The sequence below is a fragment of the Podarcis filfolensis genome (assembly GCF_964270895.1).
Source record: "Podarcis filfolensis genome assembly, chromosome: 13".
Classification (NCBI taxonomy): domain Eukaryota; kingdom Metazoa; phylum Chordata; class Lepidosauria; order Squamata; family Lacertidae; genus Podarcis; species Podarcis filfolensis.
Genome location: NC_139615.1, coordinates 15,935,964 through 15,953,252, shown reverse-complemented (window position 1 = coordinate 15,953,252; position 17,289 = coordinate 15,935,964). Strand labels below are relative to the sequence as shown.

At 45.9% G+C, this 17,289-nt stretch overlaps 2 protein-coding genes across 2 annotated transcripts in view; one reads left to right on the top strand and one right to left on the bottom strand.

Moving 5' to 3' along the window:
- Positions 1–876: 876 nt before the first annotated feature.
- HIRIP3 (HIRA interacting protein 3) lies at positions 877–10,081 on the bottom strand. The gene is made up of 7 exons (XM_083581599.1): positions 9,898–10,081; positions 8,154–8,274; positions 7,849–8,002; positions 4,249–5,696; positions 3,333–3,507; positions 2,392–2,490; positions 877–1,658 (listed from the first exon to the last, which is right to left on the bottom strand). The coding sequence occupies exons 1-7, from the start codon at positions 9,972–9,974 to the stop codon at positions 1,516–1,518; spliced, it is 2,217 nt and encodes a 738-aa protein (XP_083437725.1). The 5' UTR covers positions 9,975–10,081; the 3' UTR covers positions 877–1,515.
- A 161-nt stretch (positions 10,082–10,242) lies between these two features.
- INO80E (INO80 complex subunit E) overlaps positions 10,243–17,289 on the top strand; it is an 8,441-nt gene continuing 1,394 nt past the window's right edge. The window contains exons 1-4 of the mRNA XM_083581716.1: positions 10,243–10,705; positions 14,747–14,817; positions 15,812–15,864; positions 16,381–16,456. Coding sequence (XP_083437842.1) covers positions 10,616–10,705; positions 14,747–14,817; positions 15,812–15,864; positions 16,381–16,456 — 290 coding nt within the window. The 5' untranslated portion in view covers positions 10,243–10,615. The remainder of the gene's footprint in view (positions 10,706–14,746; positions 14,818–15,811; positions 15,865–16,380; positions 16,457–17,289) is intronic.

Below are 17,289 nucleotides of genomic sequence, written 5' to 3'. Positions count from 1 at the left end.
TCACTTTGCGTAAGGCACCAAAAGATGCTGTCCCAGGAAACCCCAATCTTGCAGAGTATTTCATCAGCACATGCCCTACCCAAATACTTTTGCTATTTTTTAAAGTTTTTGTAACTATTGCAAAACTCTCCACTGCCATTTCTTGTATGCATTCAAAGATCGGTACAAAGCATGTTGCCATGACAGGATGAGAAGTCTGGGCAAGTGAGGCAACGTTAAAGGATCTAGAGCAACTTCCCTGTGGTAGATTCCTAGACTGCAGAGGTGTGTGTATCGGTGTGAATAAGCCAAGTCTGTAGGCAAATGGGTGAGGTCACTGCAGCCCACATCACCCGCACTCCCCAGCAGTGTGGGATCATGTCACAGGGGGAAGAGCCACACAGCCACAGAAACTCAATTCCCAATATGCTAGAGCAGGGGTAGGCAACCTAAGGCCCGTGGGCCAGATGCGGCCCAATCGCCTTCTCAATCCAGCCCACGGACAGTCTGGGAATCGGCGTGTTTTTACATGAGTAGAATGTGTCCTTTTATTTAAAATGCATCTCTGGGTTATTTGTGGGGCCCACCTGGTGTTTTTACATGAGTAGAACGTGTACTTTTATTTAAAACACATCTCTGGGTTATATGTGGGGCACAGGAATTCATTCACCACATGGTCTGAGGGACAGTGGACCAGCCACTGAAAAAGGTTGAAAAAGGTTGCTGAGCCCTGTGCCAGAGCCTCCGGTTCTACGAGATCTAGAAGTTTGCCCTTTTAGGAAAAGCTGCAATAATTTAGACGCTTTGACGGATCCAGCTTCTGCATCAGTTGTTGGATTATGGTGAATTACTCAGCCTAAACGTTCATGAAAAGAGCAATCGGGAGGGTGTACGGAGTCTCACTTAGAAAGTCCAACATTTATTAACAAATATAAAACATTTTAGCTGTAAAATCTCCAGAACAACATCCATAATTAAATGTGGTCCACGTTGCAAAGGCACATGTGTCCTCCAACCGAGTGAATCAATTTCGTTCTCATTTAGGAAGCGCCCAGAGGGAAGAGAAATGCCACAAAATATGAAAAGAGGCAAGATACCAGACAATATAGGAAATGAAGCCCCACATCCCCTTCTTTGCAATATACTCATGCATGTGTTCTTGTTTAGGATTCTTGTTTACTCTTGGAAAGAAGGGTCATAGGGGAAGGTGGCCATACCTCATCTATAATACAGCTATTTGAAGGAACTGGTGCTGTCTCTTTCTGCCCATCTCCCTTAGGAGTACAAATATTTTTGGGAAGGGATGAACCTTTGCCCTCAGCAGATACATTTGTGTCCCGCCTTTCATGCTGGTGATGGGGAAACAGCAACAAAAATATTAACATTATCTTTGTTTTGTCATGCATGTCAAAAACATGGGCCAAAAATATCACGAAGCCCTCTCTTGGTTGTCAGGGTCAAACCAACTTGCGTTTCCCCTCAAAATTAGGGCAACAAGCAACCCACGAATGCCTACGCTTCCCTCCAATGCTGGAGTCAATTGCTTTCCCCATCTGAACTGATGACACCTTTAAGGTGGGACCAGTCCCTAATAGGACTGTGGACGGGTGAATCCTCTGGGGAGCTGTGCTGCTTAGGCTTGCTGTAGAGACTCCAGACGTTCTGACGCCTTGGGCGGCCTGTGTGAATAAAAGGGCAGAGAGAGGCAGAAAAGAGTTTCACATGAAGAGGCAACAGCTGCGGCTCTAAGGACACTTGTAGGGCTCCCTGGACCAAGCCCACTTGCTCTGAGCTCACAACCACAAGATGTGAAGCACATGCCTTCAAGCAAAACCCCCTCTTGGCTTCTCCCCTCTTACAGCATTCACTCCCCTTGCATCTAATTGACACCCCTAGAAGTCTACCATCATTTTTCTTACACCTGTGCCCTTTTTCTTCCCCGCCCCCACATGCACACATGCAAAAGAAAAAGAAACAAGAAACTGGAATATCTGTAGTATTTACTTGATCACCAAAAGGAACGGTTGCCGTGCATCCTTTGGTCATAAATAAGACGCAAAAACAAGACTGGAAGTAAACGACAATCAGTTAGAAAAGTAGAATATCCAAGATTGGGAAGAAGCATATCACAAGCTCCACGTCTGATTTCCAGTATTCCTACCAGACGATGCGCGATATTAAATGTTAATCACACAGTGGGAGCACTGAAATCAAATGGGCTTTAGTATCTTAAATCCACTGATGTCAGTGGGCCTGCTCTCAGTGTGACATAACTGGATATCACCCTGCGTGGGGCAGGTAGGCTCAAATACACATGCAAAACAAAGGCAGAAATCAGGAAGTTAAAGTTTCCAGGTTTCTTCCTATCTACCACTAGCCATGCCCCTTCTCTTTGGCTCCTCCCACCTTTACCTTGTGTGGCGATGATGTTGCAGAGATCAAGCGAAGCAATTTCGGCAGCCACTTCCCGCTTCTTCTTCAAGGCCTTGCACTTGGCCAGAGATGGTGCCCCTGAGAAAAGGGGAGGGAGAACACAGGCCAAGAAGTGAGACACGTGGGCAAGCGTCCCCCTGTGCTCAGAAGGGTAAGACTGAAAAATAGCCACACTCTGAAAAAGATGTTGCTGTAGTTTCCCTGAGGTACGGTGCCTTTAAAAGAGCCTGATGGGTACAAATTCAAACAGGGGCAGCTTTTCATTCACGTGGGGATATAGTAGTGAGGAAAGAAAGTTCTCTTCAAGTCTCACAAACCAAAGAAACCTTGATGGATGGGAGAAACTAGAGAAGGGCTTTAGCGCAGTGACAGAACATATGCTCTGCATGCAGAAGGTCCACGCTTCAACCCTTGGCATCGCCAGTTAGGGCGGGAAAAGTCCCCTGCCTAAAGTGTGGGAGAGTCACTGGCAGCCAATGCTGAGCCAGAAGGAACAGTCGTCCAACACATTAGAAGACAGCTTCATCTGACGGATTTCTGGATCATGCAAAGAATCTGGTTTTTGAGGCTGTAAAAAATAGTCTCTGGAGACACCTGTTTAAATTTCTGAACCAGAGGACCCCCAAGTAGGAATTACAGTAGTGAAGGCGGTGTGTGTGGTCACGGGACTCCCAACAGCTCTTTCCATAATCGCACAAGATCAGGCTTTGAAAATGGGCTCTGCGTGCGTAACTCCTACAGGCTGGTTGCAGCATCCACAACTTCCTTGGTCTGAACGTGGGATTTGGAAGCAAGCACACACAGTGCTGCTGACCCCTAGTTCCTGGATCCAGTCTCCCTCCCTCCCTCTCTCCTCCCCTTGAAAACAGGCTTTCCCTGCCCTTCCCAGTTTCTGCCTAAAGTATCCAACTTGCACCTACCCTTCAGGCCAAGGTTTTCCAGCTCCTCTTTGAGCACCTTCAGCTGAGCTTTGCGGGAGTGGCAACCGCTAAGCAGCTTCTTGTAATTCCGATGGGCCCCGCACTCCCGGATGTAGCGTTTCAGGCGTCGGACTGAAGAGTGCTCCTCATGCTTCCTGGAGTGATGCTCTTTGTCCTGCAGCAGGTGGGGAACGGGGAAGAGATCGCAAAACCTGACAGGGGGTCCATAAAAACGCTGCATTTTCAAAAGGCAGCCGTTCCTTTAAAATAACCACGCTGTGCCTTATTGCAAGGGAGGGGGAACTTTTCCAGCTGCATTCCCTTTTGGGTGCCGCATGCTAGTGGAAGGGCCTTAGCTTTTCGTGCAGAAGATTCCCAGGCTCAACCCCCAGCCTCTCCACACAGGGCTAGGAAAGATGCTGCTGCCAGTCAGCATAGACAACAATGAGATAGATGGGCCAATGGTCTGAGACTCTGTTCCTATGGTCTTAAGTGAAATGCCTGGGAAGGATGTGTATCCTGAAAGGCAGGATGCATAGTTAAAAGACACACACAAATTTGATTTTCGATACAGAAGCAAAAGAGTAAAGGCGGGCACCTTGCTCAGACTGAGGGCCCCCACTGGCCATTAATCCCAAAACTCTGTGCTCCCTGCGTGCCTGACATTCGCACAATGATTCAAGTTACTTTCGAGAGCAAAAGCTCGTGCCAGACTACACTCCATGGCCAGGCTGAATATACACTGACCAGCACATTATGGTGCTGGAACTGCCACCCAGAACACAAAAGACTTGAGCAAATATCAATCTTGGGAATATCTTAACATGCTTGGGTATGAGGGAGGGAGAGGACAAACTGTGCCCGCAATTGTACTGAGCTATAAATGTTTGGCATTGCCAAGTAAGGATCTCCTTACCTTTCCTTTGCGTTTGGAAGAACGGGGGTCATCTTCATCTCCTGAGCTGGAACTTGCTTCCCTCCTTTGGGGCTTCTGCATCCCAGTCTTCTGCAGGCCTTTTTTCCTTCCCACCAATTCACTTCCACTGTCCTCTGAATCCGTCTCCAGATCTTCTTCAGCGATGGTATGCTTTCCCTGGGACTTCTCTCCTTTCTTCCTCAGCGACTCTTCCTCTGAGCTATATTCACTCCCAGACACACTCTTGCCCTTCTTTTTAAGCTCTCTTTTCTTTTTCCACTTTCCGCTTTCCCGCTCTTCTGACCCATCCTCTGATTCCTCACTGCTCCCAGACATCTTGGATTTGCTTTTGCCCCTTTCCATCTCCTCTGCCTCACTGCACGGTTCATCTTCGCTACTGCTGGGCTTCTTGGTCCCTTTTCTTTTTCGCTCTGAGCTCTTACGCTCATTTCTCTCGCTTTCCGATTCTTCCCTGCTTGTGCTTTGCTTGGGAGGCTTATGCTTTTCCTGCTTTTTCTCCTCCAGTTCCTTCCTCTTCTGTGTCGTTTTCATTCCTTTGCTGGCCTGCCTCTTGAACTCCCCATTGTCTTCAGAACCGCTCTCTGAGTTATGGCTCCATTTCTCACTTGCCCTCTTAGCTGCCTTGTGCATTTCCTTCTTCGCCCAACTTTTGCCTCCGGCACTGTCTGAATCCCTCTCCAGCTCCTCTGCCCTCACACTTTCCCTGCTTCGTTTACTATTTCTCCTCATCTTGTTTTGCCTGCTGGGCTGCTCATCCTCTAAATCACTCTCTAATTCATCCTCACTCTCACTCTCCTCTTGAGCCTTCAAACATCTTTGTCTTGGCCTGTTCTGAGCCTTTTTGCCGCCACTGCCCTTCATCTCCTCTTCACTCTCGCTTCCATCAATTCTTCCCCCCTTGCACATTTTTTGTGCCTTGGGCAGCTCCATGTCCTCTTCTGACTCTTCTTCCATTTTTCTCCTTTGCTCATCCATATTCCTGTTCTTTCCTTTGCCCACTGTCTCAGTCAGCTTCTGTTCTTTGCCAAACCCTTTCTTTTTCTGGGTCTTGTAGTTGCTCAGCTCTTGTTCAGAATCACTCTCTGATTCGATTATTTGGCCTTTTGCTGCCTTATGTTTTCTGATCTCTTCAAGGTCACTCTGTTCATCTTCCATTGCCTCCTTCGACTCACTCCCTGATCGTTCTCTCTGTCTCCTGCTCTGCTGCCCCCTGTTTGGTTTGCTACCTTTCCCCCTCTGGGGTCGTTCCCTCCTTCTCTTCTTTGCACTTTGCCCTTCACTCTCAGATCCGCCAGCCTGCCCTTCTGCTCCAGAATCTCGTTGGTCGGAGCAGCTAGAAGATTTCCCAGCTCCAACATGCTTAGGGTCACAACGGAGTGGTATCTTCTTGGAATCAATCCCAGAATCTTTATCATCAGAACTGACTTCTGGAAGATAAAAAGTGAGCAACATGACAGATATTGAGAAGGGGCACTGATCAGTCTACCTGGCTGGAAATTTACCTGGTCACCAGTGGCAAGTTAACAACTGTCCGCAGGTGACCAGGCATCCCCAGTGTTGTCGCAACTGCTGGTGGTGGAGCCAATGGGGCCACGTGTGCCCCCTCCATAATAGCATATCCCTGTAACGCATAGCAACCCACTATGAGGAATATACCCTTGTCCGACTTTAATTCAAATTATTTCCCACCCTGTTTCTTTTTAACGTTTGTTCGATTTTTTTTTTAAAAAGCAAAGAATAAAAAACACAATTTTATTTGCCGACTCAGTAGAATTAATTTAGCAAACAGCGGAGGAGAGAAAACGCCACAGAGGAAAGCAAGTAGGAATCTTTATGGTGATCAGAGGTCAAAATCCATCTAATAACAAACAAAAACAACCTGCTGAGGAAAAAAACCTCAAAAAAGGCAAACCAAACACACACACACACAAAGTAACTGCACTCACAAGAAAACAGCAGTTAAAGGCCTGAAGAACACCAGTGATTAAACTGGCCTGCTTCAAGCAAGGGCAGAAAAAACAAATTGCTGCTTGCAGAGGGGCAACTTAGAAGCCTCCGAGAAGGATGGTGTTTTTACTGCCTTCAAGAAAGTGGAGCATAACAATATCCCACTGTCCTATTGTCTACTGGTGAGAGAAGAATTACAAACCTGAAATACCATAAATAAAGGAAAAATAGTAATATTACTTTTTTTAAAAAGGATAAGTGTTTATTAAAAGTGTTTAGAGACTCAGCATTTATTATTTATTTATTTCATAAAATTTATACACTACTTGACTGTAAAAAACAAACAAACCTCAAAGCGGTCTACAAAAAGATAAAGTAGGTTCACAGCCCTACTTCAAAACGCACAAGAGTTAAAATACTAAAACAGATCAAAGTTACCTCAGCTTTCCAAGCATCTGGGTAAGCTTGTCTAAAGAAAGAATGTTTTTAGCAGGCGCCAAAAAGCATACAGTGAAGACGTCGGCCTGATCTCAAGAGGCAGGGAGTTCCAAAGTGCAGGTGCTGCCCCACTAAACAATTGACTTCGCACCAATGCAGAGTGGGTATGACATGGCACCGTAGCAGTGCCAAGGTGAGTTCCAGGCAAATATTCCAGAGATGTTCCACCACCTCAGGCCACCATCATCTACACTCAGAAGATGTGGTGCTTCCCTCATGGCCGCCTCCTCCCCACGAGGCCTGTTTTTAGGCTCAAGCCAGGACAGGGATCTACCCAATGAGGAGAAAGCTGACAGTGGCGGACGTAATGTGTGTTCAGAAAACACGAACGAATGTTCCCCCTTACATGAAAAACTCTCTGCATTTTGATAATTAAGAGACGTGCTAGTGTTCCATGGGCATATAGCTTTTTCATTCTTTTATACATTTAAAAATGTGTTCTGAAAGTGGCAGAGAGCCTATAAAGGAGGTAACCACGTGCTTTCTGTGAAAGCCCTTTCTCTCTACACATAAAAATGCAGCTGACACAGATCTCCATTAAGGTAATTCTCAACATAACTAACAGAATCCTTCCAACTCTACAATTCTATGATGCAGGAATCTGGCTGAAGTTAAGCAAGCCATCAGTGATGGATGGAAGGGCCTCAGTGTGGGATAAAAGACAAAACAAAGTGGATTTTTAAAACAAGAGAAGCTGATTTCAATTATGTGCTGCTATCAGCCCGTTATCTGGACTGCATGTCCTTCAGAGGAAGGTCCCAGCAATTTCCTGCTAGAAAGCACGGTCATCCAAGCAAACTGAAAGCCGTGCATACTGGACAGGCAACAAGCAGCACTTCCTCACGGACTGTGCAAGTGCTTTAAACAACCACAGAACACACTCTCTCTCTCTCTCTCTCACACACACACACACACACACTCCAAGAATCTCAGATACTCCCCTGCAGCTGCAAATCACAAGGAAAGGTTGGTAAACAGGTGGGAAAAGTCATCTTTCCCAAAAAACTGTCAGCCTGCCATTTACAAATAATTGTGAAAACCAACCTTAAGAAAGACCCTTCCACAAGCGAGAGACTAAGACTACGCCAGGGAGCATTTGCATACAGGACAGCATTTTGCAACCTTGTCACGTACCTGGTATGCTTCCAGTTCGCTGCTTCTTGAGCTCTTGGATTTCTAACTCCTCGCCAGGGGTATCAGAGTTGCAGCGAGGTCGCTTCTGGATAATGGAGTTGATGTGAGTCTTGAATTTTGCCATGAACTCTACAGCATTCACGGAATCCTCCTCCTGTAGATGACATCAAAATGAAAAGTTTCCAGCTTTAACTATTTGGACCCCTTTCACTGCCTCCGGTGGCATAGCACACCTTTCCTCTCCTCCAGCTGGCTCCCCCAGAGAAAGTGCTGCCCTGCCCTTTACCCACTAACATTGCCCGCACCTCCATCTGGTTCAACTCTAGTTCCACCAGCTGTCTGAGTTGCTCCTTTTGCTCTTCAGCCATACTCTCCCGCCCGACATGGAGGAGATATTTCTTCCGGATTATAGCATTCGTGAGGGTGCTGCAAGAAACAGCAATAATGGTGAGGAATGAGGCTTTTGTTGAATAGCCACACATTCACTGTTAATTTCATTTCCAGTTCAAGTTCCATCTCCAGTTCCAATGCATATAAAAACAATACAGTAATAAAATATCAACAGCCACCAAGTCACAAGGAACCAGCAAGACAAGCATGCCCATCTCCAGCACCAATGAATGGATTAACCGAAATCTGGGGCAAATAAACACATTTTTATTTGGCACCACAAGCCCAACAGTGTCAGCACCTGTTAAATCTAAGAAAGGAGGGCATTCCATTATTGATCTGCCAGTCCTGAGGGCACCCTCTTGTGTGTTGCCACATAGCAAGTGCTTGATAAATACAACATACGGGCAGGCTTAAATGGGAGCAGGCAATGCACAGAGTATGTAGGTCCTAAGCCATGTAGGGTTTTACATGCCCACAACCTCCCGATGGGAGACAGATGCACCATGTACTTAAAAGTACTTGAGCAAAATGGTCACAGCTGGTGTCTGTGGGCTCCCTCACCCTAGACATTGGGCTTGTTACCTGAGAACTGGCCTATGTGTGTAAAAGGTAAAAAGGTAAAGGACCCCTGGACGGTTAAGTCCAATCAAAGGCGACTATTGAATTGCGACGTTCATCTTGCTTTTCAGGCTGAGGGACCCACAGAACACCGTGACAGGAGCCAGAGCGCAAGGAAACGCCGTTTACCTTCCCACTGCAGCAGTACCTATTTATCTACTTGCACTGGTGTGCTTTTGAACTGCTAGGTTGGCAGGAGCTGGGACACAGCAAAGGGGGCTTACCCCGTCGCAGGGATTCAAACCATCAACCTTCTGATTGGCAAGCTCAAAAGGCTCAGTGGTTTAGACCACAGCGCCACCCTATGTGTGTACTCGCCCCCCCAACCTCTAAGATGTCAAAACAATAAATGTTCAAAATACACAGGGTGGATGCACATACATAGGTATATAAACCATATTCTGAAAAGATGTAGTGAGCACTTCTAAAGACATTTCGATTCTCTTAAATGACCTCAACTATTTCTCTGCAGTAGAAGGAAGGAAGATGAGGGAGAATACCTCCCCCAAAATAGTTCACCTGTAAATCCTGCTAATAGATCAAATTGCTTGGCATGTGGGGGGCTTACCCCTCCCTGGAAAACTGGTCTGGCATTATCTGTTAAGATATTTTCTGTTAAGATTAGAGCATCTGTGTATCAATCGGTATGAGTTTGTAAAAGAGATTCAGGATCCATCGTCCTTACCAGGTCAGAGTGTTATCCTGGACACCCACCCACCCCCGGCCAGGGACTGACCACGACCTTCTCCTCCAAGGAAGGCCAGGTCTTCTTGGCAAAAGGTGCCAGCAGGTGTGCGCTTAGCGGTTCAATCTTTCCTCGCGTCACACCCATTCCCGAGGAAGCGCCTTTCCCCCACCGCCTTCCCCGACGCGAAAGGGGCCGGCTGTGCGGTTTATTTCAAATGCTCAGGGACACCCCAGTCTTCCTTATCCCCGAGTGCGAAAAGCAGGTTGTCAGGGCCAAAGGCCGCCGGCCCCGGGGTTCAGCCTTGCAGGCGCCCCCTCAGCCGGAAGCCTTGAGCGGCTCCGGACTCTCACTTGAGATCGGGCTTTTCCTGAAAGAGAGCCCTGACGAAGGCTTCCATCCTCTGCAGCTCCGCGGGATCCGCTGCCATCCTTTCCCGCCAACGGACTCCTCCGAGCTGAAGCGGTCCTTCTCCCCGCAAGGCCTACTGGGAAGTGTAGTCCCGAGTAACAGCGACCGCAGCAACCGGAGAGCCTCTCACCGCGGTGGGTGGAGAAATAGGGGAGCGACGCAGGGCGCTGGAGGCGTGGTTCGCGAAAGTTAGCAAATGAGCCAATGGGAGCGGATTCGACGCCGTCGCCGGGCCTGACGGGAAACGTAGTCCTAGCAAAGCGTACGTGCCCATAGCAACGGGGAGGTAGCGGGTACTTCCGGGTGTGACAAGCCAACGCGCGTCCAATGGGAAAATTTATATTACGCAGCGCTGCCCTTTGTTTAATTCCCTGAGTTTGGGCCTCTCAATAGCTCCCATGCCGTGTTTGAATAATAGGGACTCCAGATAATAAAAAATAAAAAATTCGGGGGTTGGTTGTTGTGGAAAGAGCATCCCCGCCGCGAGGCATGCTGGGAGTCGTAGTCCTGCCCCCCTGCCCATCCGCTTTGCTGAGGTTTCTTCCCGGAGCATACCGGGAAATGTAGTTCTTCCACTGTAACCTTTCCCCCCCGCCCCCCCTCCGTGCTCTCTCTCTTCCCAGTCTCAGTTCCTGCCTCCCTTTGCTCCCCCAGGTGGGCATGAACGGGGCGGGAGAGCCTGATCCTGGCAGCGGGGGCTACAAAAGGCGCTACAGGGCCTTGAAGAGGAGGCTGAAGTTCCTGATCTATGTGAGGAGCTGGGGGGGGGCGGTGGGGAGAGGGGAGGCACCGGAGGGAAGCAGGTCATGTTATTTTTGAAGGAGGGGGCAATATTTACGTTTGCAGGCGGAGCGAGTTATGGATGAGTGAGAAACAGGGTGGGAGCCGAGGGTTATGCTGTGTCAACATGTTTCCGATTCCATGTGTCCAAAACATTGTGAGCATCCTGGTCTCGTGGGGGGAAAAGAGCACGTGGGGCGTCCCGGGTTAAGATCTGTTGAATCAACCCGCGCTTTTGTTTTTATAGGGAGATCCGAGTAGATCTTAAAACCTTTATTGGACCGAGACTAGATAGCCTGCTCACTTGTAAGGGAGCTGAGAGCGGGGTTGGTTTCAGTGGGGTTTGTTCCCTAAAAAAAAAAATGCCTAGGATTTCATCTTTCGAAACCTAGTGTGACGTGGAGGGGTGTGTGCTAGGTTTGGGGGGCTTTTCTGGGGATTATCTTTACCATGAGCCCTGTGATAGGCAGCTGTAGGTTAAGAGTGAGCAATATGTGGGAGCTTATAGTGCAAACCTACTTTGCAGGGTTACAGATAGGTAGCCGTGTTGGTCTGCCATAGTCAAAACAAAATTTTTTTTCCCTTCCAGTAGCACCTTAAATACCAACTAAGTTAGTTCTTGGTATGAGCTTTCGTGTGCATGCACACTTCTTCAGATACACAGCACCTTAAAGACCAACTAAGTTAGTTCTTGGTATGAGCTTTCGTGTGCATGCACACTTCTTCAGATACACAGCACCTTAAAGACCAACTAAGTTAGTTCTTGGTATGAGCTTTCGTGTGCATGCACACTTCTTCAGATACACTGTGTGTATCTGAAGAAGTGTGCATGCACACGAAAGCTCATACCAAGAACTAACTTAGTTGGTCTTTAAGGTGCTACTGGAAGGAATTTTTTTGTTTTGTTTTGCAGGGTTATTATCTGAGCATTAAAAAAAAGATAACTGTGTGAGAAGAGCTTTCTTATAGCCATTTAATATCCTGCTCTTCAGTCTGGAGAGCAGCTCACCACAGTTAAAACACTTACAGTTCAGTACATTCAATGAATAATAATAATGATGATAATAATAATAATAATTATTATTATTTATACCCCACCCATCTGGCTGAGTTTCCCCAGCCACTCTGGCGGCTCCCAATCAAGTGTTAAAAACAATACAGCATTAAACAATACAGCCTAGGACCCTCATACCTACGGGACTGCCTCTCCTGGTATGCCCTGCAGAGGACCTTAAGGTCCATAAATAGCAATACTCTTCCCTAAGGAAGTCGGATTAGCTTCAGCCAGGCCTCCAGCCTGGTGGAACACTCTGTCTCATGAGACCAGGGCCCTGCGGGATTGGATTTCTTTCCACAGGGCCTGTAAGACAGAGTTGTTCCGCCTGGCCTTTGGCTTGGAATCAGCCTGATCCCTTCCCCCTCTTTCCTTTTCCTTCTGTGATGGAACCCTTATTTTGGGACATCCCTGGCTTTTTTCTGGCCCAGGTAGGACCAGTCTGGATGGTTAGCCTTGGTGAAGATTTGACGTTTTCTCCCCCCAAACAGTTTTTGATCTGGGCTTCCACTGAAATGAGGCTGCATTTTAAGTTGTATTTTAATCCTGTTTTTAAGTTGTATTTTAATCAATGGTTTTTATACTTGATGTTAGCTGCCCTGATATTGGTCTTGGCCGGGGAGGGCGGGGTATAAATAAAGTAAAATAAAAATTAAAAACTTCCCTAAACAGGGCTGCCTTCAGATGTCTTTTAAAAATAGGATAGTTGTTTATTTCCTTGACATCTGATGGGAGGGCATTCCACAGGGAGGGTGCCACTACTGTGAAGGCCCTTGGCCTGGTTCCCTGTAACCTCACTTCTCGCAGTGAAGGAACCAGCAAAAGACCTTCGGAGGACCTCAGTGTCCGGGTTGAGCAATGGGGGTGGAGACGCTTCTTCAGGTATACTGGGCTGAGGCCGTTTAGGGCTTTAAAGGTCAGCACCAACACTTTGAATCGTGCTTGGAAACGTACTGGGAGCCAGTCAAGATCTCTCGGGACCGGTGTTATATAGTCCCGGTGGCCACTCCTAGTCACCAGTCTAGCTGCTGCATTCTGGATTAATTGCAGTTTCCGGGTCACCTTCAAAGGTAGCCCCATGTAGAGCGCATTGCAGTAGTCCAAGCGGGAGATAACTAGAGCATGCACCACTCTGGCAAGACAGTTCGCCGGCAGGTAAGGTCTCAGCCTGGCGTACCAGATGGAGCTGGTAGACAGCCGCCCTGGACACAGGATTGACCTGTGCCTCCATGGACAGCTGTGAGTCCAAAATGACTCCCAGGCTGCGCACCTGGTCCTTCAGTGAAGGCATTTTAAAACCAGCAGAACAGCAAGGAATCTCTATGAAACAAAGGAATATAAGACTAGTGTGAAACGTGATGATTTTTGGGTGCAGAGCTGACCCTTTGGTAGAAATCCAAAAAGCACCCCTTCCCTCTGGTATATAAATATTATTTGATTAAGTGATTTGATAGTTTGAAAAAGGAAAGAAAAAGAAAAACACTGTCAGCTCACATTAATGATACAGTAACTATCAATACATTTTAGTTTAGACATATAGCTCAATATATGCTGTCCAAAAAGATATCCAAGCGAGATTTGCATTTCTAAAAAGTATGTTCAAATGCAGCAAAAGTTTTAGGGTCTTTGGACCATTCAATAATAGATGGTGGGTATTTATCCTTTCAGGTTCAAAATATAAGTCTCTTAGTTATCACAAGAGCTTGCAAAAATCACACTTCGTTGTCCTGTAATTAATTCCAGAATGGCTGACTAATGGGTTGGCATTCTTTTCTTTTTTCGATAACATTTTATTAATTTTCCAAAAACAACCAAAATAAAAAACAGTAATAATATTCACATTCAAAAATTTACACCATAATCTTAATAGACTTCCCTCCACTTCCCCTCCTGGTTCCATTATTTTACTCTTATTTAAGCACGTCCTTAAAATCTTATATTCTTAACAATCCAGTTTTTAAACCTTATTCATCTTATTACAACTGACTTTAAAAAGTTCAACTAATGTAAAAGCCTATCCACAAAGCTTAGAAGGTTATGCTTTAAACATTTCCCTTATTTAAAAAAGAAAAAAGAGAAAACCAATGTCCTTTTGGGTTTCAAGTTGTCTAATATGTCCTGCATAGTTCACTAATTTATTTTACCAATCTTCTTTGGCGGTGGCTTCTTCCTTCTATGGGGATGGGCTGGTCTTGGCCTGGCATCCACTCTCAGGTGCAGGAACAAAGTCTTTTGCCCAGTAAATCCATTAAGTCCTGTACGTTTCAGAATCATAGCTTCTATTTTTTTAAACAAAGGTCATTTTCAACATTCTCTTCAGATCTTTATATGTTACCTCCCTGGCTTTCTTAATAACTTTACATTGCCATCACGTATAGTAGCCTCTCATACCTTTTCCCCTTCCTTTCTGTTTTGTCTCCGTCAAAGTAAAATCTTCCCAGATCAATTCACCATTTTAACTGTGGATCACCTTTACTTTCCCTTGTATTTTCCTTGAGCCTACCACCTCAACCTTTCCCACCTCAGTGGTTTATATGTTCACTTCTTTAAGTTGTCCCACAGACTCTGAAAGTAAATTAGTATTTTCCCAGATTTGAGAAGCTGTTTCATCAACATTTTCCTTTATCTTGCACAATTCTGTTTTAAATTCTGAAATCAAATTGTAAAATTCATATTTTACAGCATATTCTTTTGACCTACGACCTTGCTGGTTTGTTTCAACATTGGATTTTCTTCTATCATTTCTAATTTCAGGTGGAGGGGAGTGGAATCTCTCCCCTTTTCCCAGCTTCCTCTCTAAGATTAAATTCCAAAACAAAAATTTTAACAAATTATATTTTCCCATCTTTACATCCATTCACAACAAAATAAATTTTGCTCAATATGAATAAAACTGTAATATTAATATTGTTTTAAAGTCTCATTCTGACTTGCATGGTCTCTCTTGTTTTTCTCAGGAACAAGAATGTTTCCAGGAAGAACTGAGAAAAGCGCAAAGGAAACTCTTAAAAGTTTCACGGGATAAAAGGTGAGCTGGTGCGATAGAGAAGGGCAGAGGGGGTGCAGAATGGGGAGATGATGGGGGAGGTTGTGGCGCTGACACTGAGAGATGCTTATGGCCTTGGTGCAGGAGAAATGAAATATTTTATGATGAAGGGTGGGATATCAGTTCTACAACCAAATAAATAATAGATAGGGTTGCCATCTTTTTTTGGCAGGGTTCCTGGGTCCTTAAAAGCTATGTGGCAGGGGAAAATCAATCCATCTCATGATAGGGAAAACTGTACCTGTTTGGTTTCTGCCTGAAAAGCTGCTAATAATGTTGCAGGCGAGCTCTGCCTTGAAAAGGTGACTGTTCCGTAAATGGTGGGCAGGGAGCAGGGACAGGATATCTGAGGTGGCAGCAGGACTTAGTTTATGTCAAAGATGTCTAGCATTGAGATTCAGACTTTGTTTTCAATACCAGAGCAGAATTTGAGACTTTGAGCACTAAAAATAAGAGTGCCTCAGAGTCATAGCTGTCAAGCGTCCCTTATTTGGCGGGACAGTCCCTTATCCCAGGGCCATGTCCCGCTGCTGTCCCTTATTGATGATGTCCCTTAAATAAGCTACTGAAGGTAATGGGGTCCTTTCTATGTCCAGCTGTGCTTTGTCAACAACAAATTGTTGCTGTTTTTTTGTGTAGAATATTTGCTATATGGTAATTTATGGACGTAATAGGTATCTAAAGCCATTTGCACGCAACAAAATATGTATTTTATCAAAGTAATTGTTGATCCCTTATTTTGGCTGCTGATCCCTTATTTTTGAGGCTGCTGGTCCCTTATTTTCAAATCTGTAAGTTTACAGCTATGCTCAGTGTACGTGCAGAGTGCTTTTCTTCTGCTACTGAATTTTCTGGCGCAGAGCAGGGCCTCTGAGGCAGGTGGCAGAGTGCTGGCCTCAGACATTCTCCACTTAGAAATTAAGTGTTGCATTTGAGATTGTGACTTCCTCTCCTCCTGATTGTTTCCTGTTTCCAGTTTTCTGCTTGATCGCCTGCTCCAGTATGAGAACGTGGATGAAGAATCATCAGGTAATTCAAGGCTCACGACTCTCTTCTGGTTGTGTGCTTTGGGGAGGGTAGCCCACCCACACTGTCTTGGACATGCGCACAGCAGCAGTAACAGCCTTGTCCAAAATAACAAAGCAGTGTCATGATTATGTCATGGTAGCGTATAATTCAATAAATGTGGTGGTAGAAAGACTGGTAGCTAAAAGTCATTTGAAAGGACATTATAGCTTAATCCTAAATGTCTGCAGTTTGAGGCCCAAAATGAGGAGGATCTGGGGCAAGAGCTCTTGCGCTAGGAGATGGTCACATGAATCAGTGCAGTGAAGCAGCATGAGCTTAGGCTGGGAAGACACGAGTTCAAATCCACCACTCAGTCTTGAAGATTACGGGATAATCTTGCCCAAATTGTATCTCTCGGCCTAACCTGCCTCGCAAGAGTGTTGTATGGATAAAATTACCCCCACGTATGTGAGGTACTTGAGTTTCTCAGCCGAACGTTGGTATTCAGATCTGACTGAAACTAATTTTTCATTTCAGACTCGGAGGCAACAGCCTCCTCTGATAATAGTGATGGGGAGGTCCCCAAGGGGACAGAGCCACAGTCCCTAAAGAGGTGAGTGTGTGAGCCCTGGTCTCCAAGATGAAGGGTAAGGATCAGTGCCACCAACCACGGGATGATATATCCTGTGGGCCTCGCCAATGGGCAGAATCCTTCTGCTTGGCCAAGTTCAGCCAGTTTTCAAAATGTTCTCCCTTCTTAGGAAGCAAAAAAGACCATATGTTTTCTTACATGACCTTGCAGAACCACTTTTAGGTATATGCTAGGGGGTGATCTTTACAGGAAGCAAAGATGTCTGTTTTGCTGATCATCCATTGCATGCCACAGTAAGCCATAAACCACACATTACGGCGCATGAGCAAATCACCCCTCCTTTCCTCTATCCCAGACATGCTGGGAGGAAACATAAACAGTGATTCCTGGCTTTGTGTTATTCCTGAACCGTGGACTGTAATTTTCTTCGCTCCCAGCTAAACCACAGTCAAGCCAAGTTTTGTTGTTCTTGGCTTACTGGTGGTGGGTTTTTTTGGAGCAAAACAAACCATAATCCCAAGGTTGGCCTGAACCCTGTGCAAGCTATCATGGCTTTGTTTTTTAAATTTCATTTATTAAATTTATTTACCGTTCTCCATCTGAAGATTGCAGGGAGGTTTACATCATAAAAATGCAAAATGAGAGAGAACACAAAATACGTAAGAAACCAAACCAATATTTATTTCTGTCTTGGTTCCTCCCAGCACAAGTGGGGAACAGCTATGATCAGCAGATAGAGCCTTGGTCGTGGTGCTGCTGCCACTGGGGGCTGCCTGGTTGGCGTTGAGCCGTGATGGGTCTTTCCAGCGGCCATTCCCAGTCTGTGAAACGCCCTCTCTGGTGAGGTGTGTCTC

Coding starts and splice junctions, on each gene's coding strand:
- HIRIP3 (XM_083581599.1), bottom strand. CDS start 9,974: ATGGCAGCGGATCCCGCGGAGCTGCAGAGGATGGAAGCCTTCGTCAGG. Junction 8,003..8,153: donor TAGAGTTGAACCAGATGGAG/GTGCGGGCAATG, acceptor TGTCATCTACAG/GAGGAGGATTCCGTGAATGC. Junction 5,697..7,848: donor GCGAACTGGAAGCATACCAG/GTACGTGACAAG, acceptor TTTATCTTCCAG/AAGTCAGTTCTGATGATAAA.